General features: G+C 38.3%; 1 protein-coding gene across 5 annotated transcripts in view; it reads left to right on the forward strand.

Moving 5' to 3' along the window:
* The window catches only part of OPCML (opioid binding protein/cell adhesion molecule like), a 485591-nt gene that overhangs the window by 357666 nt on the left and 101037 nt on the right, over positions 1–26888 (forward strand). For all 5 annotated transcript variants that reach the window (XM_029957396.1, XM_029957398.1, XM_029957397.1 and 2 more), the window contains exon 3: positions 21107–21232. In XM_029957396.1, coding sequence (XP_029813256.1) covers positions 21107–21232 — 126 coding nt within the window. The remainder of the gene's footprint in view (positions 1–21106; positions 21233–26888) is intronic.

Below are 26888 nucleotides of genomic sequence, written 5' to 3' on the forward strand. Positions count from 1 at the left end.
AGGCTAATTCCTCAGCTAAAGCTCAAAGTGTTTGGAACTTCCAGTGAATTATGAAACTCAGTGTGAAGCTGATCTGGGAATAGTGGAGGAAGGTAATGAACACCAAGATCCTCAAACTCATGAGGGCTGGACCTAACAGTACTGAGTGAGACCCCACTTGTCTTCAGCAAACTTCAACCAGGTCAGCACTTGGTGACCAGTTCCTACTCTTCTCCTTTTATGAGTGTGTCGGTGATTCTCAGGAGTGAGCTGGCTTCTCTTTTGTTAACAACTTGCTGGAAATGGCTCTTTTGCTTCTGTCTTGAGACTTACTCTGTATCTGGGAGACTTTGGTTTGACTCCATATTGAAGAGTAACTACTAGGCTTATGCCAGGGTCTACTGCTTTTGGGGTGAAGCAAGAGCCAACAAAAGATTCTGTTGCTTTGGCCTAAAGATTTTGTTCAAATTAAAGCCAGCTATACTTTATAAACACAGTTTGATGGCTGTGGAAGCAGTTGGACATGGAAAGAAGGAGAGCAGGATTTGGCTGATATCTGTCAGCAGAGGTGGGGAGGGGTCACTTTCATCCTCAAGTTTAGAAACATAAATTTCAAGTCTCAGCATGTTCTCCTTTGTTCTAACATCTGCAGCCCCCAGGAAGCTACATCAGGACAGAACATCCCCACAAAGGTCACTTGCAGGCTTGCTTTCCAAAGGCAAACTCTTCATTGCCCTGGGCATTGGGTAGAGATGGCAAGGAGAAAACATTGGTGGGAGAGGATGGAAAGAGGCAGTTGATAGTCATTTCCAAATTAATATCTTTTCTCCTCTCATTCTGCATTCAAAACCAAACACATTAGATCCAATTCTGCTTCAGGCACTTTCGTCTGTGAAGTCAGATTGACAGAGAGTCTGGGAAAGGACAGAATATGGGAGAATCCAGGGAAAATGTACAGGAATGCATTATTCATTCCACAGTATCAGATAATTAGATGTTCCAAATGAGTGAATCTTCTAGATAACTGTATCTTTTTTTTCTAAATATTAAAACTTTCTTTACATTTTAGACTATACTTATGTATTTTGTTAAAAGTGTTATAAGCATCTCTGCCTTGAAATAGAAGACCTTATTATAATTTAACCAAATCTTAGTTATCATCATAGTTTAAGGATAAATTAATTATATTCCTCTGCCTCACAGAGGTGCCACCCAGGTATACCCTTCTTTGGCCCCACATTTTTTATCTCTTTTTACTGGTAAATCTGCTGTGTTCTTCCCTGTGGGGTGTCACTTATCAGTGCATCGGCTTATAGCACTCTGTCCTCTTTACTTTTAATCTTTTGTCCACAGTGACTTAGGAGTAAATGGATGTCCCCAGGGAAAGGCAAATAACCAAGCCTATTAAATAGGCCACTTTATTTTCTGTATGATTCTGCATCTGCTATTCAGTTCAGATAAACAATTATTCCATGTCTGTTAAGTGAGGGTCTGTGTTTGGTACTGTGGATTATAAAAAGTGCTCCTGAACGGTTACCATCCATTAGAGGCAAGCAGTTGCCTCCCATTTTCCAGGGATATCAAATAGGAAAGGACCTCAAGTTGTGTTCATTGTGTGAAGTACATCAGTGGAAGAAAGCACAGGGTACAGAGGTAGCATAGAGTGTTTAATTCCTTTTGCTTAGAGAGGGTCCAGGAAGGCATTAAAAAGGAAATGATACCTTAAAAAAAGGTTTTATTGGATCAGTAAATGTTCTGTATTTGGGGGGGGAAAGAAAGATAAATATAATCTAGATATAAGGAACAAGAGCTATATGCATAACTCTGAGAATGCTAAAGGCTATCTCTGTATCATTCAGATAATTAATACCATGGATTGAATAATACCACTGTTTATTGCATTCAGGGAGCTTTTTTAAAAAAAAATTCTATTTTCTGGAAAAAAAATGTCAAGTTAAGTGAAGTTGCTATTTAGTAACAACTTACAGATAAATATGGAGAATATTAGAGAACAAGAGAGGGATCAAGTCCATGAAGAAGGGGCATGTCCATTTCCTCCTAAATTGGAAAATCCCTCACATGAATGGGGGAGTGGTCTCAAGTAGTATCTTACCAACCAAATCTTTTTTTTTTTTTTTACATTTATTTATTTTTGGGAGACAGAGTGTGAACAGGTGGGAGCAGAGAGAGAAAGAGACACAGAATCTGAAGCAGCCTCCAGGCCCTGAGCTAGCAGTCAGCACAGAGCCTGACACAGGGTTCGAACCCATGAACTTTGAGATTATAACCTAAGCCGAAGTTGGACGCTCAACTGACAGAGCCACCTAGGCACTCCACTTACCAACCAATTTTAACAAGGGTACCTTGTGGGTTTCCATTCTGGGGACCCCACAATGCAGTCCTCAGAATGGCAACATCTGTACCACCTAGAACCTGTCAGAAATAGAAACTTTTCATCTCCACCTAGCACCTGCTGATATGACACAGGGGAAATGACCCTGCTATTCCCCAACTCCTCCAGATGAGTCAAATGTACCACTGTTCAAAGAATACAGAGATAAGGAAAACCCTGGAAAATCAAGATCTGAATTGAGGAAAGTACTGACAAAGCCATTTGTTCTCCCCCTGCATCCTATTTCCTGGTTCCAGAGCACATGGACTGGTGACCTGTCACATTGGGGGAGAGGGAGCAGCTTCCTAGGTAGGGCCCACATGACTCTTAGTTTTAAAGATTCAGAAACTTTATTTTGTGGTACAGTAAGAAATTTTTTTAATGTTTTTTAAAATTTATTTTTGATACAGAGAGAGACAGAACATGAGTGGAGAGGAGCAGAGAGAGAGGGAGACCAGAATCCAAAGCAGGCTCCAGGCTCTGAGCAGTCAGCACAGAGCCAGACACGGGGCTCAAACCCATGAATGTGAGATCTGACCTGAGCCAAAATCGGAGGCTTAACGGATTGAGCCACCTAGGTGCTCTTGTGGTACAGTAAGAAAGGGTCTGTAAGAAGGGGCCAGTCTCTCAGGAAGGTTCACAGTCTAGCTCCTCCAAAAGGAAAAGGGGAAACTCAAATGCCACTTTATTGATTTGTAAATGATGCAAATCTGCTGAATGGACTAGCCCAACAAATCTCTCCAGGAGTCCATCTCCTTCCCCAGGAAGGCTAAATGGGAAACTAAGATTAAATCAGAAGGTAGCAGAATCAGGCAGAGGGGACACAATTGTTCTGTTCAAATATTTTATAGCATCTGGCTATTCTGCATAATCCACTTGATCCATAGAAATTATTTGTGATGCAGAAACCATGTCACTGGGTGGATTCTACTAGTCAGGGTACTCCCTTCCCTTGGGCAGCAGTGGGTGGAAACTGCCACCATCCTCACAGACTCTGATTAAGAGATGCTAATATCATACATTAGGTTGGATTCCTATCTCAGTGCGGCTGCTGCAGCTCTTGTGTGTGTTTAAGCTGAGTTTATATTCAAAAGATCTCACCCATTGCATATGGCATTTATTAATCAAGTTCACAGAAGAGGAGAGCTGAATGTCCCTCTGTATACAATCTACATGTATTAATACGTCTGTATTCCAATTACACTCGCCATTGTACAATGATAGATGGGGGAAGAAGGAGAAAGAAAATGAAAGGTAAAGAGAAAATTTACACTGCCAGAGATGCCTTTCTGGAAAACACATACAAGATTTTTTTAATTCTAGATTTTAATTTAATGTAATCCAAGTCTTAAAGTGATGTACCTCATTCTTTGGAAGTTAGGTATTTTTCTTAAACCAGGAGATACCTTGAGATCTCTTGATTTTTTTAAAAAATATTTTAAAAGAATTGGATAGAGGAGTTTCTTCATTACCAGGCTCCACTGTGTTGCCATTGTGTAAATATTGTTACTTGATACATTATTATTACTACTACTTTGTTGCCTTCTCTAGCTTTTAAGTGCTGCTTAATTCAGGGGTATATGAGCAGATGAATGTAAGTGCCTTTGGGGGAGTGGGCCACTGAATCCCTGCCTTAATAATGCTCTGCCGGAGTCATTCTGGCCCCAGTATTTCCCCTCATCTTGGTTTTCCAGGCAGGAATATGTGTGTGTGTGTGTGTGTGTGTGTGTGTGTGTGTGTGTGTGTGTGTGTATTGAGTGGACCAGGAATTCTGTACCTGATTCTAAATTGGGGTCAATTCTTGAAAATACCCACTTTTATTTATTTATTTAATTTATTCATTTACCCTACTTCCTTTCAAAGCTACCCTCTTCCTCTTCCAATCTTTTTATTCCACTTCTTTCATGAACCCTTCTCCAGGCCCCGCCCACCTTCCCCCTCTTCCCCTGGCCCCTGTAACCAGCCCAAGCCAGTTTGGCAGATTGGTAGGCCCTGGTCTGAGTTAGAGGCAAAATAAAGGATAAGTGTTGAATCTACTGCACACACACGTGGCCTATTTATAAGCCTGACTCTCTGCTCTGAATCTCCCAAATGCTCTGTGTTTCTGCTTCTGGCACTTTCAGTAGAAATGTCTCCAACTGTAATGAGTTTTTATCACCTTGAGAAGTACCACAGCAGGTTCCGGGTCTAAGCTCTCATTTTTACACCCGTAGGAGAAATGAAATCCATTGGAAATTAATCATCCATCATCCGAGGGCTACTTTGGGTCCTCCCATCCTCCTGCCATCAATACATACTGCTTGATAGCATCTCCAGTGAAGGAGGGTACTCCATGTTCAGTGGATAAACATGGGACCACCTTTAGAACTGATAGCACTGTCAGAAAACTTTCTTCATGGGGGTTTTAACTTCCCCACTTCAAAATAGTTAGGAGATGCTTAAGGATTAAAATAGATCCCTTCCAATAAAGGGGAATAAATCTGATTCATCATCACACTTGAAGGAGGTTTTTTTTTTTAATGTTTATTTACTTATTTTGAGAGAGACAAAGCCTGAGCAGAGGAATGGAAGAGAGAATGGGAGAGAGAGAATCCCAAGCAGGCTCCCCACTATTGGCACAGAGCCAGACTTGAGTCTCCATCTCAGGAACCAGCTTGATCTCAGGGACCTTGAGGTGATGACCTGAGCTGAAATCAAGAGTCAGATGCTTAACCAACTGAGGCTCCCAGACGCCCCTCACTTGAAGGAGATTTTTATATTTTCTCAAAGAAGTGGGCTGTTGTCCTCTTTATTGTATCGGGAACCCAGCTGTTCACTTTGCCAGGTTCCCTGCCTCTGCTATTTATTTTAAGAGTCTCTGGTCATAGCCATTCCCTCTGCCTACCATCTTAACATACCTACAGCCAAGGCATAGGATTACCCCATTCCTGTTGCATAAGAGTCCTATGGGCCACTTACTGTTTGGCTTATTGCACCCACTTTGCCTTGTCTGATATACAGATGAATGCTTAGGGACCCAATAAATGCCTATGTGTGGAGATCAATTTGCCACTACCATCCCACCCATTTCTGCCCTTAGTTATGGCATCCCCCCTAAATTGTGGTATTTCTTCTCTTGTATTTTCCAAAAAGAGAGCAATTTTATCAATTGTAGCTCAAAAATGGGGGCTCCCATAGCCTCACTTGAAAACCATACTAGGCATTATTTCTACCCCCTGCATCATACTGTGTTCCACAGTATCTGATATTTACTCCAGTGGCCTTTATGATTGGTATCCAAGCATATAGGAAGCTTATATGTTCTTTTGCAGAGACTAATTATTATCCACTCTTAGGAAGTGCCATTGGTCCCCAGTCATTTTTCCTTCTCTGTAGCAGTAGGATTGTCCAGCCATTTCTTTGCCCAATGCTTTCACAAACCAGGGCACCCAATTTATGAGGCAGGACCAAGCACCTGGGGAAATTCATAATGAGCAGAATCTGAGACTAGCAGTGTCTATAACATGGCTTGTGCCATTGTTACTTAATATATATGAACTCTCTTAATCCTTACAAAACACTCCTGCCATTTGGGTACTAATTGTATGCCTATTTTAGACTTAAAAATATTGAGGCACAGATAGATTGAAAAATTCCCAAGATCACAAAGCCAAGAAATGGTAGCAGTAAGAAAGAAGGGTGATTTATTAAAAAGGACACTGGCAAGTCCAACAAGCATAGGCAAAAGACCCAAGGAGAGAGTTTACAGACATCTCACACATGTGAAATGATGAAATCAAAGCCACACAGAAGTAACATCTCTCATTTATCATACTGGCAAAAAGCCAAAAGTTTACTAATACATGCTGCTGACAAAATGGTTGGGAAACAGGTAGTCTCACAGATTGTTCCTGAATGTGAAAGATGGTAAAATCTCCATGGAAAGAAATCTATAAACGACCACTAAAACTACTGATGCATCTACTCTTTCAATCAGTACCTATTGTGAGACTCCATTCTGTACACCCATTTTCCCATGTCTAAAACACACATTTAGGGGTGCCTGGGTCGCTGAATCATTTAAGTGTCCGGCATTGTCTCAGGTCATGATCTCATGATTCATGGGTTCAAGCCCCATGTCAGGTTCTGTATTGACAGTGTGGAACCTGTTTGGGGTTCTCTCTCACCCTCTCTCTCTGCCCCTCCCTAATTTGTGCTTTCTCTATCAAAATAAATAAATAAGCTTAAAAGTTTGACTTTTAAAAACAATAAAAAATTAAAACACATGTACATGCACACACGTGTGCACACACATACACAAATACAAGGTAGCTTGAGTGTTATTGTACTAACAAGAGATTGAAATAGAATTTAACTCTCATATCTGTGAATAGGATGCTAGTTAGATAAACTATAATACATGTATACAGGGGAATACAGTGAAATTCTGCAAATATGTTAGGTATATTTTTATATATATGGAGACAGCAATATATATACTCTGCCACTTTTTGTATCAGGAAGAGTAATAATGTAATTTTCTTATGTGCTTGTTTTGCACAAGTAAACATTGGATGGATAAGCAAAATATAAGCAAGTTATGGGAGTCCATAGATAAAAGGGCATAGAGGGTAGAGGTGGACATCAAACCTTTATATGTATCTTTTTAAAGTAGAATCATGTCTGAATCATGTAAATGTACTAATATTTCAAAAGATTAAATTAAATAATTTGAAAATGAGATGCTATGTAGCTTGTACTATCCTGGGGAGCTGAGTATCTGATTATAACGTATCTCTTCTTGTAAGAAAAAATAAATGTTCTCCATCAAACCCTTCACCATGTTACCCAGATCTTCTGACACCAGGTTATGAAAGTGAAACTTGGTGAGTGAAGCTTACTGCTATTCTTCTTCACAATAAATGAAATAGTAGGAGGGGGGAAAAGTATTTTCATTTCCAAATATCCCCACTTCACAGCCCTACAATCAAGTTCAAGTATAGTGACATTATTTGGTGTGCCCTGGAGCAAGAAGACTTGTATATATAGTGTGTTATTAGGTTCCTGTGAAATTATAGAAGGTGATTGCTCCCTTCCCCTGACAATACATATGTGACCATTATCTGGGAAGTGAAGTGCATAAAAATAGACAATGTTAATAAAAGGATTGAAAATATTAGAAGGAGCATCAAATTAAGCTGATTTAAAGGCTGCAAGAGTCTGAAATTTATGGTGAGTATGCCATGGGCTCATTGGGATTGTAATTTGGAGAATCCCTATAAAACCTGGACTGGAGCCATCCTTTCCTACTCCTGGTAATTTTTCCTCTAAGCTTCCCTGAGTACAATGAGAAATGTCTTGGTGTGTGTGTGTGTGGTTTTTTTTTCTCTTCTACCTGAGTGCTGGTGTGTTGGATACACTGTAGAGCATACTGATTCATATGAGTAGAAAGTGAGGACCCAGACTTTTCTCCTTCACACAGCTCTGGAGGTTCAGGGGAAGCCAGAGAAGAGGTTTTCCAGGGAAAGTGGCCTCCTTTTGCACCAAAAAGTACTGAACTTGAAGCCACTATCATAAATATCAATGCCTTTTTACCTGGCAGGCTGGTTGAACCTTATTAACCTGGACTATTTTCTAGGCTAGTGACACCAGAGCCTCTAATAACCTTTAGTCAGCTGTCTTAATACTTAATGTGTTTTAAACATTTTTGGCACAACTGCTTTCTGAAAACGTTTTTGCACAATGCATTTAGCCCAAGCTGTCTATGATATTACAGAACACTTGTTGCTGGGAATAATATTTTCCGTGATAAAATACCTGCAACATTAAGACATGTTAAACATTTAAAGATAGTTTCCGATGTGTTTTGTTTTTGAAGAGAACAGGAATGTAAATTCCTTGTGGGTGAGTGGTGAGCCCAGGAGATCTGACCCCCTCGGCAAATGGCGTGAATTATTCCATTGGAAGCATCCAATGACACTGCATTCTGGAGTACTGGAAAGCCACATTTTTTTTTTCTAACATGCTTTAATTGCTTTTTGCTGGGGCCAGGGATATTTATGGGTTAGGAGATTGCCAAGTTATTTATTAGATGGAGTATCTAGGGATAGACTAATATAAATCACTTAGGCTGGTATTGAATATACCAGACACTCAGTAATTTAAAAAGCTTTAATAAAAATGCTAAAATATGAGACTTGTCTTTGGCTGTAATGAGACTCAGTTATCATGTTTTTATCAGCGATATTCAGTCATGGGCCCCTCCCCCTTTTCCTAGTGTAGGAAAATGAGGATGCAACCATTATTTCCAGACTCTCCATATTTGTTTGAATTGAGAAAGGTTTTGCAAATTTGAGGAAAGATTCAGATGAGAATTATATTGAGGGCCTAATGGGACTTCCTCCTACTAAGAAATCTAACATGTTCTTTCATATTAGAAATCTCATCTAAATTATTGCATGTTGGGAGATAAGCAAAAGAGGGTATATTAGGCTCACTTGGCCTATAGAAACCTTACATGGTGTATTCTGTGATACAGAATATCACACTCACATTATTGTGAACACTGTAGCCAATCCCTGTTTTGCAAAAGGACAGAGACAAAACTAAGCAAGTTTAGAACCAATGGAATCCTGCTGTAGCTTTTATTTTCTTTAGTGGAAATACTGAATTGTATGCTTATAGCATTCTATGGTTTATGTAGTGTACTTTTTTCATATTCTTCTTTTTTTAAGTTTTAATTTTAATTCCAGTTAGTTAACATACAGTGTTATATTACTGTACAATGTAGTGTTTCAACAATTCCATTCCACACCTGGTGCTCATCATGACAGATGCCCTCCTTAATCCCCATCATCTATTTTACCTATCTCCCACCTCCCTTCTGGTCACCATCAGTTTGTTCTCTATAGTTAAGGGTCAGCTTGCTTCTCTCTCTCTTTCTCTCTCCCTTTGCTCCCTTGTTTTGATACTTAAATTCCACATATGAGTGAAATAATATGATGTTTGTCTTCAAGTGTAGTTATTTTTATGATCTCATTTATTTATAACTGGAATTTTCTTGGAGAACTTTTATCATCCTTATGTCACAAAAGACTGAAAAGGTAGATCAGAGAGAATAAGGCAATTGCCATTTCACAAAATTTAATGCATGGAAGAGAAACGCCTGAGTTTTCTCCACTCTCTTCCTTCCACAGCAGCATCAAGCTAGGGATGAGATTACAGGAAACTGCCCATTTCTCCCCTCCCAAGATTTGGGACAAGGAGGCAAGTTGGACACACAAAGGTAATATCAGAGAGTACCTGCTTACAGGTCTGTTGGTCAGAAAAGAACTCACAAAAGACAGGAGTTGATGGTAGGATTGGGGCAAGGGTCATTAAATCCTAAAAATAGATAAGATTGGACCCATCTCAGCTCAGCCATCCCTCTAGCCCCAGTTGATTCAGCCAAGAAGGGCTTAAATACAGCAGGACTGAGGCTGGGGCATCACAGACTCTGCAGTGAAATGCTGGGGTAAATTCCAGGAGGAATTGCTCCTTTTCAACTTCTCTCCATGGCAATATTCTGTGACACAGGAGAAATAAATAAGGAGTCCAAGAACTTGAGGCAGGAAATGAGAAGAAGTCTTGGTCAAGATGCTGGAATATCACCTGCATTACCTCATTTGGTTTTACCACTTACTCAGTAAGGCAAGAGTTGTTGGTATTATCTGCCTTTTCAGATAATCAAAGTGAGGACCACTTCTCCAAACACTACAAGAATTCTCCATTACCTAACACACTGCATCCAACTAAAAAGCAAAAACAAAAACAAAAAACCCAGTCACTAGGGAGTAGAGATCCTGGCCTTTGGAGTCAAGCAGACTTGTATTGTGTGTGCCTTTGTACATGGGCTGGGACCTTGTGCTCTGAAGTCAGTCAGAATTAGGTACACAAATCTAGTTTTTCCCTTTCCTGGCTATGTGACATTTGACAACTTATTGAACCTTCCTCTGCCTCTATTTCCTCATCCTTAAAATGTGAAATAGTCATCTGGCCTCCTAAGGTTTTCACCATTATAAAGTAAATGGTACGTGTCCAGTTCTTTGTATGGTGCCTCGAGACATGAAGTTCTCAAAAAAAAAAGAGTTGCTGGAGAGAGAGAGAGAGAGAGAGAGAGAGAGAGAGAGAGAGAGAAGAAGAAGAAGAAGAAGAAGAAGAAGAAGAAGAAGAAGAAGAAGAAGAAGAAGAAGAAGAAGAAGAAGAAGAAAAGGAGGAGGAGGAGGAGGAGGAGGAGGAGGAGGAGGAGGAGGAGGAGGAGGAGAAGAAGAAGAAGAAGAAGAAGAAGAAGAAGAAGAAGAAGAAGAAGAAGAAGAAGGGGGAAAATGGGAGGGAGGAAGGAAGAAAAGAAGAAAAAAAAGAAAGAGGAAAGAAGGAAGGAAGGTTGGCTCTAGAAGTGAAATTAAAGAACCCATTGTATTGGCATTTCCCATGTGCCAGGCACTATGATAAAACACTTTTCTCCCTTTCGTACCCATTTGCTCTTTATTCCTCACAGGGCCTATGAGTGACCTATGATCACACCCTGCTTTGCAGTTTGGAAATTGGAGGTTAGAAACATTTAGACATTTGTTCAAGGTCATGCTATTAGTGAACAAGCAGGGGAGCCCAGATTGCAGTAACAAAAGAAGCTATGACAAAGTTAAAGAGGGAAAGTAGAGAAGGGGAGGGGACTGAAACCAGTGCCTAGAGGGCGTGAAATTCCAAGGGGTTCTGGTGTGAGAGACACATGGCTTAAGACAGGTTATGAGACTTCTCTCCACCTCATGGCAAATACTTGACAGAATTGGGGCTAGAATCAAAGTGAGCTGCAAAATGAGGTTGTTCTAGATGATCCTTAGGGTCTCTTTTTGACTTGAAAATTGTACAATGTAAATTAAACCCTATGATTCTGTGTGTGTGTGTGTGTGTGTGTGTGTGTGTGTGCGTGCGCATGTGCGTGTGTGTGTGCATGTGTGTGGTGAGGTATGTCAGGGGGAGGCAGCATGTCAGGAAAGCAAAGAAAAGAAGCTTCCCAGAAAGAGGACATTGCTATTCCCCAGAAAGAGCAGGGCCACATGAGAAATACTCTTTGACTTCATGTAACTTCTCTGATCATGGTCAGTTGCTTGAATTGTGCAAATTAAAAATAGGAGATGTGTGCCTGAGTCTATAAATAATTTCTGTAAGCGACGCTGAGGAGACAACCCTTACAAACAAGCTCAGCAAAATTTGCAAGGTTTGCGATGCTGCCTGGTCCCCTGTGTGTGTTTATGTTTCTGTAATTCATAATCATTTCTTCTCATTCCCCACCATTCCTTTCATCACAATAGAACCAAGAGGAGGAAAGCAATCAGAATATAGCAGTTCTAATCTTATCCAGCATAATATAAAACTCTACCACACCAGGGTATGTGGGAAAGCTACATTCACACTCACAGTCTATAAAATCAAACAACATGGACCTGAACCTGCCTCCCAAGCAATGGGATATGACCTCATGCAAATAGGACTAGTTCCTACTCCCTAACTTCTCCTGGATCCTGAGAGGTTGCATTATCTGGAAAATCTCTTGCACCATATCAGTTAAATTCAGCATACAAAGAGAACACACTAGATGCCAGGCATTAAGCAACCCTGGGGATACTGAGATGAACAAAGTGTAATTCTGGATCACAAAGATCCCCTAGCACAGTGGGCAAGAGAGATGTAGAAAACAATAGAACATTCTGAGAAGTGCTTTGAACTGAACACATAATGAAGTCAATCCCAAGATTTGTTCATCTTACTTCTTAAGTAAGAGGTAAGATGCCATCTCTTCCCATGTCTCTTGTTTGTGCACTTGCCCAAAGTGCTACTACCTCACTGCTGGACATCCTAACTGGTTTTCCTGTTCCTACATTGTTCTAACTCCTTCTGCTCTCCATTTGTAGCCAGTAGCAACCTATTTGCAATACAAATCTGTCTAGCCTCTGGCACACATCATCATCATCATCATCATCATCATCATCATCAATCATCTTTAGACATTATAATGTCTTCTGCCATTTCTCTTATAAAAAAGGACCCAAACCTTAGCATTTCCTCCAATAGGCTGTAAGGTCTGGCCATGCGCATCCACTCTTTTGACTTTAGCTACAGACACCCAGGTGAACCATATGCTGTGTCTTTGCAGAGTCTGTACATATGTTGTTCCCTCTCTCCAGCTCTGCCCAGAACAAACCCTTCCCACAAACTCATTGACCAGGACAGACCCCATACTAGGGGCTGTCACACATTGCACTACCATGGCATAGCACATCCACACATTGATACCCGTGATTATTTATCTACATCACTGTACTCTTCTAGACACTAAGCCTCATAATTCACACAAGAGAAGGACATTTCTGTTTATTCTTCTATCCAAAGATAATGCCCAGGATACAGTAGACACTAAGTAAATGTTTTATAATGAATGTATTCATTCCATCATTATGTTCAGGTAGCCCTGGGGCACAGAATTACATTTGTCTCTGGAATGGGGATACCTGACAGAGAGATGATTATATCTCAGTATCGGTGTTCAAGTATGTATAGGAGTTGTGCAGGCAGATGTGTGGGGAAGAGACACAGGTGCAGAGGGTGCAGCATATGCACAAATGTGGAATTGTGCATAAGCAGGGGTGTTTCAAGAGTTGTGAAACAGACTGACATGGGGAGGGTAGTATTAGTTGTCTTGATGAAAAGAAAGGAAAGGGGAAACAGTGCTCATTATTGAGAGACAAAGAGATTAGCAGCTGCAGGTGGAGTATCATGTGATGAACCAGCAGTACATAAAAATGGTATTTTCTGAGAACCCTTCTCTCCTCACATAGCACAGAAACTTTTGATTTTAGCTCTCCACAGCTGATAAGCCATGCTTCTTTTTTTGTAATAACATTTTTTATCAGGGTTATAATTTATTTACCAGAATGATTTTCCATATATCCTCAAGGTTAAGCAATAATTGCCACCCTCCAATTCTAGAACATCTGCATCATTTCAAAAAGAAACCCTGTGCCCATTAGGAGTCACTCCCTATTTGCTACCTCTCCTCAGCCACTGGTAATGTACTAATGTATTTTCTATGTCTCTATAGATTTACCCACTCTGGGCATTTCACATAAATGGAAATCACACAATATGTGCCTTTTCGTGTCTGGCTTTTTTGACTTAACATGATGGTTTCAAAGTTCACCCATGTTGTTGTAGCCTATATTAGTACTTTTTCCCTTTTAATAGATGAATAATATTCCATTGTATGGATGTACTACATTTTGTTTATCCTTTCAGTCATTGATGAACATTTGCATTTTTTCCATTTTGTGTCTATTATGAATAATGCTGTTATATACATTTGTCTACAAGTTGTGTGGGTTTGTGTTTTCATTCCTCTTGGGTCTATGCCTAGGAGTGGAGGTTATGTTAACACTATCCTGAGCCCATTGAGGATGCACCAGACTCTTCTGAAGGCAACTGCAACAGTGTGCAATTCTGCCAACAGTGTGTAAGGGTTTCAATTTCTCCATGTCCTCACCAACTTCCATTGTTCTTTGTCCTTTTGTCAATTACAACTATCCTAGTGGAAGTAATGTAGGATCTCATTGGGGTTATGATTTGCATTTTTGTAATGAATTATGATACTAAACACTTTTTCATGTGCATAGTGGCCATTTGTATATCTTCTTTGGAGAAATTTCTATTCAAATCTTTTGTCTACTCTTAAATTGGGTTATTTGCCTTTTTATTGTTGAATTGTAAATTTTTTTATATAGTTTGGATACTAGTCCTTTATAAGCTATATTATTTGCAAAAATTTTATCTCATTCTGTGACTTCTCTTTTTCACATTTTCTATAGCACTCTTTGAAGCACAAAATTAAAAAGCTTTTTTTCTATTTTGATGATGTCCAATTTATCTATTTTTTTTCTTTTGTTGCTTGTGCTTTTGCTGTCATATCTAAGAAACCATTGTCTGATCCAAGGTAAAAAAAGATTCACACCTGTGTTTTCTCCTTTTAGCTCTGACTTTGAGGCATTTGATCCATTTTGAGTTAATTTTTGTGTATAATGTGAAGTAAGAGCCCAACTTCATTTTTTGCCTGTGGATATCCAGTTGTCCCAGCACCATTTGTTGAAAAGACTATTCTTTTCTCATTGAATTGTCTTGGCACCTTGTTGAAAATCAATTGACCATAAAAGTATGGATATATTTCTGGCCTCTGAATTCTATTCCATTGATGTATATACCTACCCTTATGCTGATTTTTAAAAGGGAGTGCTTCCTAAGAATATGTTCAGGATTAAAGAAAATAATATATACAGAGCAATTAATACTAGGCTCAAAGAACTAAACGCTAGCTTTTTTTGTGACTGCTGCTGGTGCTGTGACCACTTTGTTCCCAGTACAGCCCTTCCTAGACTGGTAATGTTGCTAGAAAATCACCAACTCACATAATTTTAAGCCAGAAAAGACCTGGGAATTCACAATCGATTTTCTCCACTTTGAACCAACTAAAACAAACACATGAACACCATCACCACCACCAACACACAAACATGCACATGCACACATAAGCCAGAAGGGTTAAGTGATTTACAAAAGATCATACACTTATGGAGGAACCAAGATCAGAATCCATTTATCCCACACTTCATGTCTTGCCTTTGGCACCATAGCATACTATTTCTGTATACAAAATATGGCATGACCTAGCTTAGCATGCATGCTATAATTCCCAAATTATTCTTACCTCTAGTTTATGAAATAAACCCATTTGTTAGAAACAAAAAAAAGTAGTTAACCCTTCAAGAATAAAAGACCAATTCATTAAAAGTGTTTACTGTACTATTTTTATAAATCATCCTTGAGTATAATGGAGAACATTTCATATTTATGTTAGGTTTCACATGGCCTCATAATATTTTGTTGTTATCTGAGGATAACGAGAAGGAGAAGAAGGAGGAGAAGGAGGAGCAGAAAACAATGGGAGCTATTTAAATCTCCTTAAAACATTCTCTCTAACCTAATCTCCACATTCTTGTGTGACATATATTTTTATGCTCATATTATGGTAGGGGAAGCTGAAGTTTAATGACATTAGTTTTTTTAAATCACACAGAAAATAGTTGGGAAAAAAAGTATTCAAACTTTAGCCTCTATGACTCTAAATTCTCTAAAGAGAAAAGAGATAAGGAAAAGCCAGGCAATTTCTTTATACAAATCTGTGTGATTGGCCCCACTCATTTGCTGGGGCTCAATTCAGCTAAAGAGGAAGGAATTTATATTTATTGAATATATACTTTTTACCCTGGAAGTATATATACTGAAGTCTTCCCAATTATCCAAGGTGAACGTCAACTATGTATAAGCCCTGATTTAATGTTGAAGGAACTGAGATTTAGAAAATAAGCAATTAGGCACAGACTATGCTATCTGATTCTAAATAGCATGAGTAATATCAGAATTGAATATATAAAAATTAATAATAGCAACTAACATTTATTAGGTACTAATTTCCAGGCACTATGCTAGTGTGCTATATACATTTCCAGTTAATTGTAACAGCTAGAATTAATTATAGACAGATAGAAAGAGAAATGCTGTCTTCTATTTATTGATTAAGAACTGGGGGTTCAGGGAATTAAGCCAAAAATGTTTAAGGTTGCACAGGTCTTCTGGGCCCTAGAAACTAAGCTATATATGGTACATGGCATTGTCATAAGCTATTCCAGGTATATCATAAACAACCTCATTTAAGGTGGTGTTAAATGCTCAGAATCACACATTTTAACCCCTAATTAACTCAGGTTTGCTCTCTCACAAATGCAGAGTAACATGCATAAAAATCTGCAATTGACCTTCGAATGTGGAGAAGAGGATGTCAAAGACCCACATGAAAACTTTCAACTCTCCAAAAACTTAACTATTAAGAGCCTAATAACATACAATATTGATAGCAAATATGTTGTTATATGAATTTTTTACTATATTGTTTATAATAAAGCTAGAGAAAAAATGTTACTAAGAGAATCAAAAGGGAGAAAAATACACGTATAGTACTCTACTGCACAAAAAATTATATATGTATACTCAAATCTGTTGTCAAGGCTCAACTGTATATATAGTAAGCATTTATTTATTCAGTAAAATTTTATTAAGCACCTGTTATGTGCTAAGCATAGTTCTAAGTACTAGTGGTATAACGGTTTATACAGCCTATAGTTTTGGACCAGAGAGACTTTAAACAAATAATTATACAAATGAATATAAAAGCACAAAACTATATAGAAATCATTAAGAAAAAGTTAAGGTTGAAGAGAGATTGTAACAGAAGGACCTGAATTAGATGATTTGGGGGTAGGATTGAAGTCACTAACGAAACTACTCTGAGGAGCTAATGTCAAAACTGAGCCTGGAAGGAAAAAAAAAAAGATTAAGGTGGGGGGTATTTCAGAGGGAGGAAAGGGCAAATGTCAGATCTCTAGGATGTAACACCCTTGACAGATCATAAGATATCCAATTTAAAAAACTGATTCATTCATACATTACATTTAGAGGGGAAAAGGATGTTACTGTGCATCAGGTTTTGTTATATAATAGAAATACAAGGATAAATAGAACAGATCCTTTCCATGGAATAGCTCAGTTGCAAAGATAAATTGTATGATAAAGACATAAACAAGAATGCCTTGGGAACAGAAGAGAGAACAACTAAGGCATCATACAGAAGCTTCTATTTGAGTTGAGTGTTGAAGGATGAGGAGTTCAAATGGCTCAGAAGTCGGCAACTGCTTTCCCAGCAGAAGGGACGGTATATGTAAAGGCACAAAGATGAGAGAAGGATATAGCCTCAGAGAAGTATGTGGGGGCCACTTATTTGAGAAGAGGCTAGTAGTTAGGCTATGGCAAGACTGTGAATGGTTTTGTAAATACTGCTCAGAAATTTGGACTTCCCTGTCTTAGCAAGGGCAAATTGCTGGAGGTGTTAGACAGAACAGAGATATTTAAGAGGTGATTGTGATAGGTTTATGGTTTGGGATTTGAGTTATAAAATGGTGGCAAGTTGAGAAATGAAGAGACTTTTGTAATATTCAAAGCCATAGACAATAAACTTCTTAATGAATCTGATGGCCATGTGTTTGGAGAAGATGTGCCAGGTTCAGGACATACTGGTCTGTTTAAGAGCAGCTGGCCCTGCTGAGGGTAAAGATAGAATATGTATATACCTCATGGTAACTCAGAGCCCAAACATACTTCTGTAAATCTGCATCTTCCTCACGATAATTGATTGTTATCTGATAAAATGTTATCTGGCCATCACTTTCTATGTATAGTATCTGTATGTGTATGCATATAAGTATGTGTATGCATATATACATACATACAGTGGCAGAAAATATTTTATTTGTGTCTAATTATACATTTATATGTCTATACTATTTAACTATTTTTTTAATCTATTTATGTTAAACAACTACAATTTGAAATTCTGGTAGTCGTCCTTTGCACAACCTGCACCACCACCACCACATGGAGGGCCTATTGTATGTAACCCACCACCATCAATGACAAGATAACTTGATGCATGGACTATCAGCAGAGATGGGGCCCTAGTGTCTGCAGATCTGACTAAAACACACTGTGCTACTTGTCATCTTTTAATTAGTCTTGTCTGGGTCCTGTCATTTTCTGTTACTAATTTTCTTATTTTGGTTAAAATTATTGTACATTTTTGTGTTTACATATATATCCAAAAAGTACTGGCAATAGATAGATAGATACATATATAATACATATACATGTATGCATACATTCATATAGACATGGATTGACACATAAATTTCATAGATACTTAGAAACATAGATTTATTTGCCACAGATTAGTGTCTGCAAATGGAACAAAGGTCTCCTGTCAAAATATGTAGAAGGATTTATTCATTTCCAAGTGCTCCTTTCTCAAAAAATTGTCATGTTAATGAGGGGAGGGTCATAGTAGTATTGCCAAATTAAATTCAGATTTAAAATTAAATTAAACACATTGAGAACCTCCCTTGAAGATGGTGCTTGTCAAAAGCATGCCCCAGGGAAACAAAGATGGCTAAGATGAACTCCCACTCTCTGTGGCAAGCAGTGTGCTGGAGAAGCCACAGGAGGGAGATGGCTCTGTTTCTTGTGGTAAGTGCTGTGAGGGAATTAAAAAAAAATTTTTAAATGTTTATTTATTTTTGAGAGAGAAGGAGACAGAGCATGAGCAAGGGAGAGGCAGAAAGGGTCTCCAGGCTCTGAGCCTGTGAGCACAGAGCCCTATGTGGGGATTGAACCCACAAATCAGGAGATCATGACTTGAGTTGAAACAGGACGCTTAATCAACTGAGCCACCCAGGTGCCCAGGAATTTTTTTTAATGTTTATTTATTTTTGAGAGAGAGAGAGAGAGAGAGACAGAGTGCAAGTGCAGGAGGGCAGAGAGAGAGGAAGACACCAAATCTGAAGCAGGCTCCAGACTCTGAGCTATCAGCCCAAAGCCCAGTGTGAGGCTCAAACCCACAAACTGTGAGATCATGACCTGAGCTAAAGTCAGACACTTAGCCTACTGAGGTGCCCCAAGTGCCATAAGGAAACATGCGCTGGAAGGTCATTTGAAGCAGAGGAAACAGACTTTGCAAATATAAATATTGTGTTTGGAGCATTGATAAAATGTTGAACAAAGAAGCAGGTTATCCTAATAGAAAGAATTCTGCAATTTACCAACTATATCATTTTGGGAAGTTTACCTAACCCTCCCCATGCCTCAGTTTCTTCATTTTTCAGAGTGAGAATATTTTTTTGTTTTTTTTTTCATAACTTGTAAGGAAACCATGAGACAATACATGTGCCAGCAACTTAAAAATAAGCATTATATATTAATACACATTATTAAACTTGTATATTAATAATAAGGATATCATAATTAAGAACATAAAGAACTCTTCTTTCTCCCAATCCCTTCTCTATGCTTCCTTTCTTACTGGTATCCATACCCTTGAAGCTATGGTTATCCTTCCTTTGAGAAAGTGGCACCACCACTCCAACAGTAGCCAGGGTGGCAGTCAGTGCTGCCTGGGACTTGCTGGCAATCTTTGGATTAACCTTTGCAATTCCACTCCAGGAACCTGCCTCCTAATGGGTGACACTGACTGAGCACCTGGAGAATCAGGAGGTCATACTAAATATCCACGGAATTTTACAAATACCTATTAATCCAGGACTCCTTGAACTATCAGAATGTACAGAACTGATGATTTGAAACTGAGGGTCGTGTTGGGAGATCTGTCCTTTGGCATCATAGCTGCAGTGCACTAAAAATCTCCTCTACTAACTCAACTATACAAACGCCTCTCCTGAACTACCTTAAGACCAGCACCAGGAAGACTCTTGGGTCCAGAGAAAGAAAGCTTTAGATGGTCTAACACATCCAGCTAAAGCAGACATTATTCTGAGAATATTGTGGAAGGTGCACTGAAGTTGTTGCTTTAAAAAAGTGAAAAAAGTATTGACATTTCTAAGCCCAGAACTATTTTTTAACAAGCTAGAAAATACTGAAAAACAGGTAGTGCAGTTTTCTCAAGAGAATGCAGTGTAGTTAGAATGCACACTGTTTTTTCCCAGTGCGTATTTGGGTAAAATATGTTCAATGAAATTCCAAGCCAAATCCTAATGCAGAAATAACCCAAAATATGGCAGATTTATAGGGTAGGCAATTTTTATTTATTTGCTAATGTGGATTCCCTTAAGAAGTCAAATGTTCTACATGTTACTTATGGCTTCTCCTTGAAAAGACTTACCTCTAAGGTCTCAGCAACATAAAACTCCAGGCTGCAGAGTCGTCTGCATCAAGCATCAGCCATAATTCTCCTTTGCCACTGACTCAGGGTGGTTTGGAATCTACTAGCACTCTACCTGTTTTGTAATTAATAATTCATAATTAAACTGGCAGTTTGAATAAATCAGCATAGCCGTAGGCTTAGAGCCTCTCTTGCTGTCCCTTTGAGAATCTGAACTATAACAGAGAAGAAAGCTTTAGGATCTGAAATCCTCTATGAAAAGCTTTGACCTCCTACCCCCACCCCCATCTCATAGCTTTTGGATTTGTTTAATCTGTTCTTTGGATCTTTCTTTCAAAGAGGAATTAAACAGGTACCATTGTCAGCCTTTGTGCCAGACACTGTGGAAATAGAGATGTATGTGACTCCATCCTTATCCTCAAGCAACTAACTCTACGTAAAAAGACAGGCATGAAAAAAACAGCCATGATATTACACACTCAGTCCCCTCCTCATGGAAAATTCAGACTAATACAGTGGGAAAGACAGATGATTATTTTTTCAGGATTTGGGAAGAAGTTAGGGAAGACTACAGAGAGGATGTGATCTTTGAGGTCCCTTGAAAGAGGAGTTGTATCTTTTCAGGTAGGGAATGATGAAAAGAAGAGGAAAACAAAACTATGGAAGTAATTGTGCTTTTGCCACATTCTGGGGAGAGCCTGGGTTGAGCAGGTGAGCACTAGCAGTGTGAGATGCAAATGGTCACATCGTTGTCAAATCAAGCAATCTTAACATTATTACTGAGAATAGTATTTACCATGAAAACATGCTATGCAAATATTTATAGGCCAATACCTCCTTTTGAGTGCAAGGAATTATCCCCATGTATTTATCTTCTCTTTATTTCTTTACAGTTCCTCCCCAGATCATGAATATCTCCTCAGACATCACTGTGAATGAGGGAAGCAGTGTGACCTTGCTGTGTCTTGCTATTGGCAGACCAGAGCCAACTGTGACATGGAGACATCTGTCAGTCAAGGGTAAGGCCTTTACCTGTAGGGATTTTTCAGAGTTATTCTATTATTTTATTGAAGAATCTGTTCTAATACACAGCAAAACTTTGGGAATCAGAAAGTATGTATTTGTAACATAGTAATGTAAAAGCAAACAGACCACATGCATTTGTCACCAAGTATTCTGTTCCAAAAAAAGGATTTATAGAAAGAAAATGTGCTAAATTATTTTCTCAGTTCTTTTTATGACCATAGAAGACTTTTGTTTTCCCAACCAGGAAGAAAAGAGGTGCCATAAGAATAACTTCCAAAAAAGATATGAATTTCTCATAGTGGAGGTGCGTGGGTCAATTGGTCATTTGCCCTTTCTCTAAAGAGAGTGCTAGAAGAGAATGTCCATTGTAAATGTTAGTGTTACTGTGCATTCAGAAGAGAAGTGATATCCTCACTAATTACTTTTAGAACCTTTCCGCAGAGCCATACCTATTTGGCCTATACATAAATAGTTCCCCTGAGTGGAAGAAGAAGGCTAGAAAAGGTGAGGTGCATCTAGGGATGCATGTCCTGGGGACTCGATGATTGGTATTAAACATCGATTACAATCATCTCTGCCTTCACAGGAAGGCAACCAAAAGAAGAGTGGGCCTTATTGCTTTGAAACTAAAATTTACTCCAAGTTGAATATGAAGAGATGAACACAGAGTCACTTGGTATATTTACATATTAGTAGAAACTATGATTAATTCTAGAAATTATACAAGAAACAAATGTTTCCTCGGGCATTAGAAAATCCAAACAGGAACTTCAGTGAATAAGAAAATGTGTGGGGTATGCCTGCATGTGATGAAAGAATAACCTAGATCGAGAGGAGAACATAGGAACACATCTTAGTAACCTTGAGATAGAGAAAGATTTGCTAGGACATCAAAGGCTCTAATCATAAAAGAAGAAAACGTGAATAAATTTGGCTTGACATTATTTTCTCACAGCTGCTATAACAAAGTACTACAAATGGCATGGTTTAAACAACAGAAATGTATTTTCTTGTTGTTCTAATCAAGGGTAGAGAGGGTTTGTTCCTTTTGCGGGCTGTAAGGGAGAACATGTCTAATGCCTGTCTCCTAGCTTCTGGTGGCCGGCTGTCATACTTTAGTGTATCTTGGTGTATAGATACATCACCCCGATCCCTTCCTTCATGGTCACATGACCTTCTCCCTGGGTGCCTCTTTGTGTCAAATTTCCTCTTTTTATAAGGACACCAAAAGTATCAAATTAGAGCCCACACTAATGACTTCATCTGATCTTGATTAACTTTGTAAAGATCGTATTTCCAAATCACATGATGAGGTGTTGAGGTGAGGACTTCAGGTTATCTTTTGGGGGCTAAATACAATTCAAGTTATAATGGCTTCATCAAAATTAAAAGTCCTATTAAGTGTAAATGAAAAGACAAGTCATATACTGGGAGATAACATCTGCCATACATATATCTGGCAAATAATTTGTGCACTTTGTCTGGGCTATATGTTTGTCTTTATCTGGGCTATATGAAGAATTATTACAACATAATTCTAACAACACATCTTGAAATGAACAAAAAAAAGAACAATTCACCAAAGAAGATATATGAATAAAAATAAGCACATGAAAATATGCTCAATATATTTACCATAGAAATGAAAATCTAATCGTAATGAGATGCCATTACACTAGAGTGCCAAAACTTAAAAAAGAAAAGAAAAAGAAAAGAAACTGACAATATCAAGTGTTGGTAAGGACGTAGAGCAACTGAAACTCTTACACATAAACTCCAGGATAATAAATTGTATAAGCACTATGGAAAAGAGTTTGGAACTTTGTTATGAAATTAAACATATACTTAGCACATAACCCAGCAATTCTGCTCTTAGGTATTCACCAAAGGTGAATTAAAATGTATGTCTACAAATATATATTATACTTAAAGGTTCATAAAAGCTTCATTTTTAATATAAGTGAACCCTCAACAACCCCAAACCTTCAAGGATTAAATAGACAGATTGTGTATATTTAAACAACAGATGACTTCTTAGCAAGTAAAAGGAACATATTATTGCTACATGTAACAAAATGGATGATTCTCAAAAACAAGCTTAGCAAAAGAAGCAAGACACAAAAATACATAGTGCATGATTTTCAATTTAGAAACCTCTAAAACAGGCAATACTAATTTGTAGTGACTACAAATTCAGTGCTTACCAAGAGTAGGGATTTCAGGAGATGTAACTACAAAGGGGCCCAAGGGAATTCTTTTAGGTGATGGAAATGCTTTATATCTTGAATGGGGTGGGGTGCTGTTTATGTTGCTGCTACATAAATCAAAACATCAAAGTGTACACTAGAAAGAGGAACATTTAATGTATGTAAATTGGAGGCTTAATGAAATTTTAAAAATATACATATAGAAATATGGGAAATGATTATCTGAAAATCTGCACCTAATTTGTAACATCATTTATAGAAGCAATACTTCCTACATGAAAGACTGGATTTTTTTGTAACTACAAGCATCATTTAAGTGTTCAATCTCATTTCTGCCATGTAAACTGAGATACATTTGTCAGCCCCTGCCTTGTGGCAGGGAAAGATAATAAATAAATCTGTTAAACATTCTTTGTATAAGACATCAGATATCAAAACATAAAGTGTCTATATGATAAAGTAACATAAAGAAGAATATTACAATATACATAAGAGATGAGACATTGCAAAGCCCAACTTTAACATAAATGGAACAATAGCTTATGTTCCCAAAGACACAATGCTTCATGGGAATATTCCTTGGACTGAGGAACAATTTTGGATTTATATTACATACAAAACTGTCTAAACACCAGACCAATTTTTATATATTTGGTAAATTCAGATATTTTTGTAAATGCTTGACATCCCAGAATGCATTTATTTGATCCTAAATACATAGTTTTCTGAGCCTAGAAATCTTTTGAAAGGCATTTCAACTTTGTGTAAGTATTTTGAAGCAATTCCTTATAATGGCACACTGGTAAGATTTTCCTCTTAAAATAAAGAAGATTCATCCATATTCCCAATCTTTTATACAATGTAGTAGTTACAAATCAGCCTCAAGAAAAGCTCAAAACTCCTACATTTAAATGTTCCCTCTCCTCTTCAAATCTCCCAGACTATGGTCTACTTTTAGTTGTGGTTCCTTTTTTCATGGCTTTGGCCTTCACTTTTCTGTCTTTAGTCCCCTATTATCTCTTTCCCCCTCTCTCAATAACCTTTAAACTTAAACTTAAACTCGAAATGTTGTTACCCAAATTTTTAAAAACTTTGGAACCTGGAGGATTTGCAAGATTAAAATGTGCATCTGCAGAGTGACTACCATTATTTATTTTGAGAATGATATTCCTTCTCTCACTTGGAGTTGAGAAGGCTTTGGGAAGTTGTTTTAAAGGTCTAGAAGAGCAGCCAATGAAACTTGAACATCAAATAGCATTTTTTTAGCACAATGTGTTGGTTAATTCAGCATGCAAGAATAGAAAATAAAAGTTGCAATGACATTTCCTTTGAAATTCCTGTAGGATTACAGTGGAGAATTTAGCTAACTGGAAAGCCGTGTTCCCAAAATGCTGAGGCAATAATTGAAATCTGTTAATTAAATCTATATAACAGAAATTTATAAACAAATTTTTATTTAGAAATAAAATATTTGATGTTTTAAAATTTTTAAATGTTTTTATTTCATTTTGAAAGAGAAAGAGACAGGGTGTGAGAGGGGGAGGGGCAGAAAAAGGGGGACACACAGACTCAGAAGCGGGCTCCAGGGTTTGAGCAACCAGCATAGAACCCAGTGCAGGGCTTGAATTCATGGACTGTGGGATCATGTCCTGAGCTGCAGTTGGGCCCACCCAGGCACCCCCAAAAAAGCATATTTTAATGAGCAGACTATTAAAGATTAAGAATAATGTTAATGCTTATGATTTAAAAAGACAGACCTAACACATGCCACCAATCCCTAGAAATTACAGGAAAGAGGTAAAGGCTAATGATCCAACAAATCCATTATCACACGAGAGGATAATAATGGTAAGTTTGCATGGATCAGAAGCTATATGGAATCTCTGAAATATGAAAAAAATAAACAGATGTAATGAAAAGAATAAAAAACAGCACAAAATACACAAGTATGATCTATACCTAAAATGACATGTAGTTGAAAGTGGAAAGGCTTTAGGGGTGCCTGGGTGGCTCAGTTGGTTAAAGGTCTGACTTAGGCTCAGGTCATGATTTCATAATTCCTGGATTCAAGCCCTTTATCAAGCTCTTTGCTGCAAGCTTGAAACCTGGAGCCTGCTTCACAGTCTGTGTGTGTGTCTCTCTCTCCGCCCTTCCCCATCTCATGTTCTCTCTCTCTCTTTCTCTCTCTCTCTCACAAAAATAAATAAACATTAAAAAAGTTTTAAAAAAGAAAATGGAGGCTGAGGTAAGGAAGGCAGGGGCGCCCGGGTAGCACTTGCCCATTTCCATGGCGTAAATATTCCCATCATTGCCACTTTCCTGAGAACCCCTTTGAAGTCACTGTGTATTGTCGGCTTATTTTCACTTAAAAGTAAACAAACAAACCAAAAAAACAACAATCTTTCCTATGAAAGTAGGCTGAAGTTTTTCCAAAAAAATCACCAAGATTTCAGATGTGTATCTAAAGTCTCTCCAGCATCTGTGTTCTTCAGACTCAGATACTCCACTGGAGACCTCTGGACTTCCAGCTTCCTTTGCAATGTTGGTAGATGTGCCAAGATTCTCAGAAACTAGGTTTTCCTGAAGGGCATCTGCCTCACCTCCAAGGAAAACTGGATATTTTTTTTACAGGATCATGATTATCAAGCATTGTAAACATCTCAAAGGAAAATGCTGTGCAAACATACATTTGGAGGTTTTGCAATTGACATGCAAACCACTGAGCATTTGACCAGGTATTTATTCTTTATCTTCAGATATAAAAAGGCATATTTAATTTATTTTCAGGAGCAGATAATGGGTCTTTAAAAATATTTATTTATGTGTCTTTGCTAGAGAATATAGTGCTTGTTTAACAGCCTTCACACACATAAAAATCTATTCTAGGTGACCTCCAGCTTAGGAATTAAAATAATGATGGAATCACAGGCTGCTGCCTCAAAGAATTTTCCAGCCCAAAAGAGTGGACAGGTCCCAAAACAGGCAGGCAAAGTGGACTGGCATGTGGCCAGTGTGTTTGAAATACATTGCAAAACAGGTGGATTCCAAGCATGGTTTTCTTTTCCTCTCCTGAAGGACAGGTGAAGGGGTACTAGGCCAGCATTCATGGGAAGGCTTATGAATATAAAACCATGAATAATGTGAATCCAAAGTTTCTTAGTGCCTTAATCCAAAGTTACAAAGATGGGTGTGGCAGAGACAGTAAAGGCTATTGTGTTCTAAGGAGAGTTGTCCTCTCTTACAATGCCTTTGGAATCCACTAGAATGTGTTATACACCTGGCCCCATTTCCAATGAGATATTTGGAAAGGCCAGATGTTCTGGGAAAATAATAAAGTCTTCATTTCTGTTTCCTCTCCACGGAGATTTTAAGATGACAGCTATTCACCTGTGAGTGAGTTGCTCCTACAATCTACTCATATACAGTAATACCTCAGGGAGCA

Source organism: Suricata suricatta, chromosome 11 (genome assembly GCF_006229205.1).
Source record: "Suricata suricatta isolate VVHF042 chromosome 11, meerkat_22Aug2017_6uvM2_HiC, whole genome shotgun sequence".
Taxonomy (NCBI): domain Eukaryota; kingdom Metazoa; phylum Chordata; class Mammalia; order Carnivora; family Herpestidae; genus Suricata; species Suricata suricatta.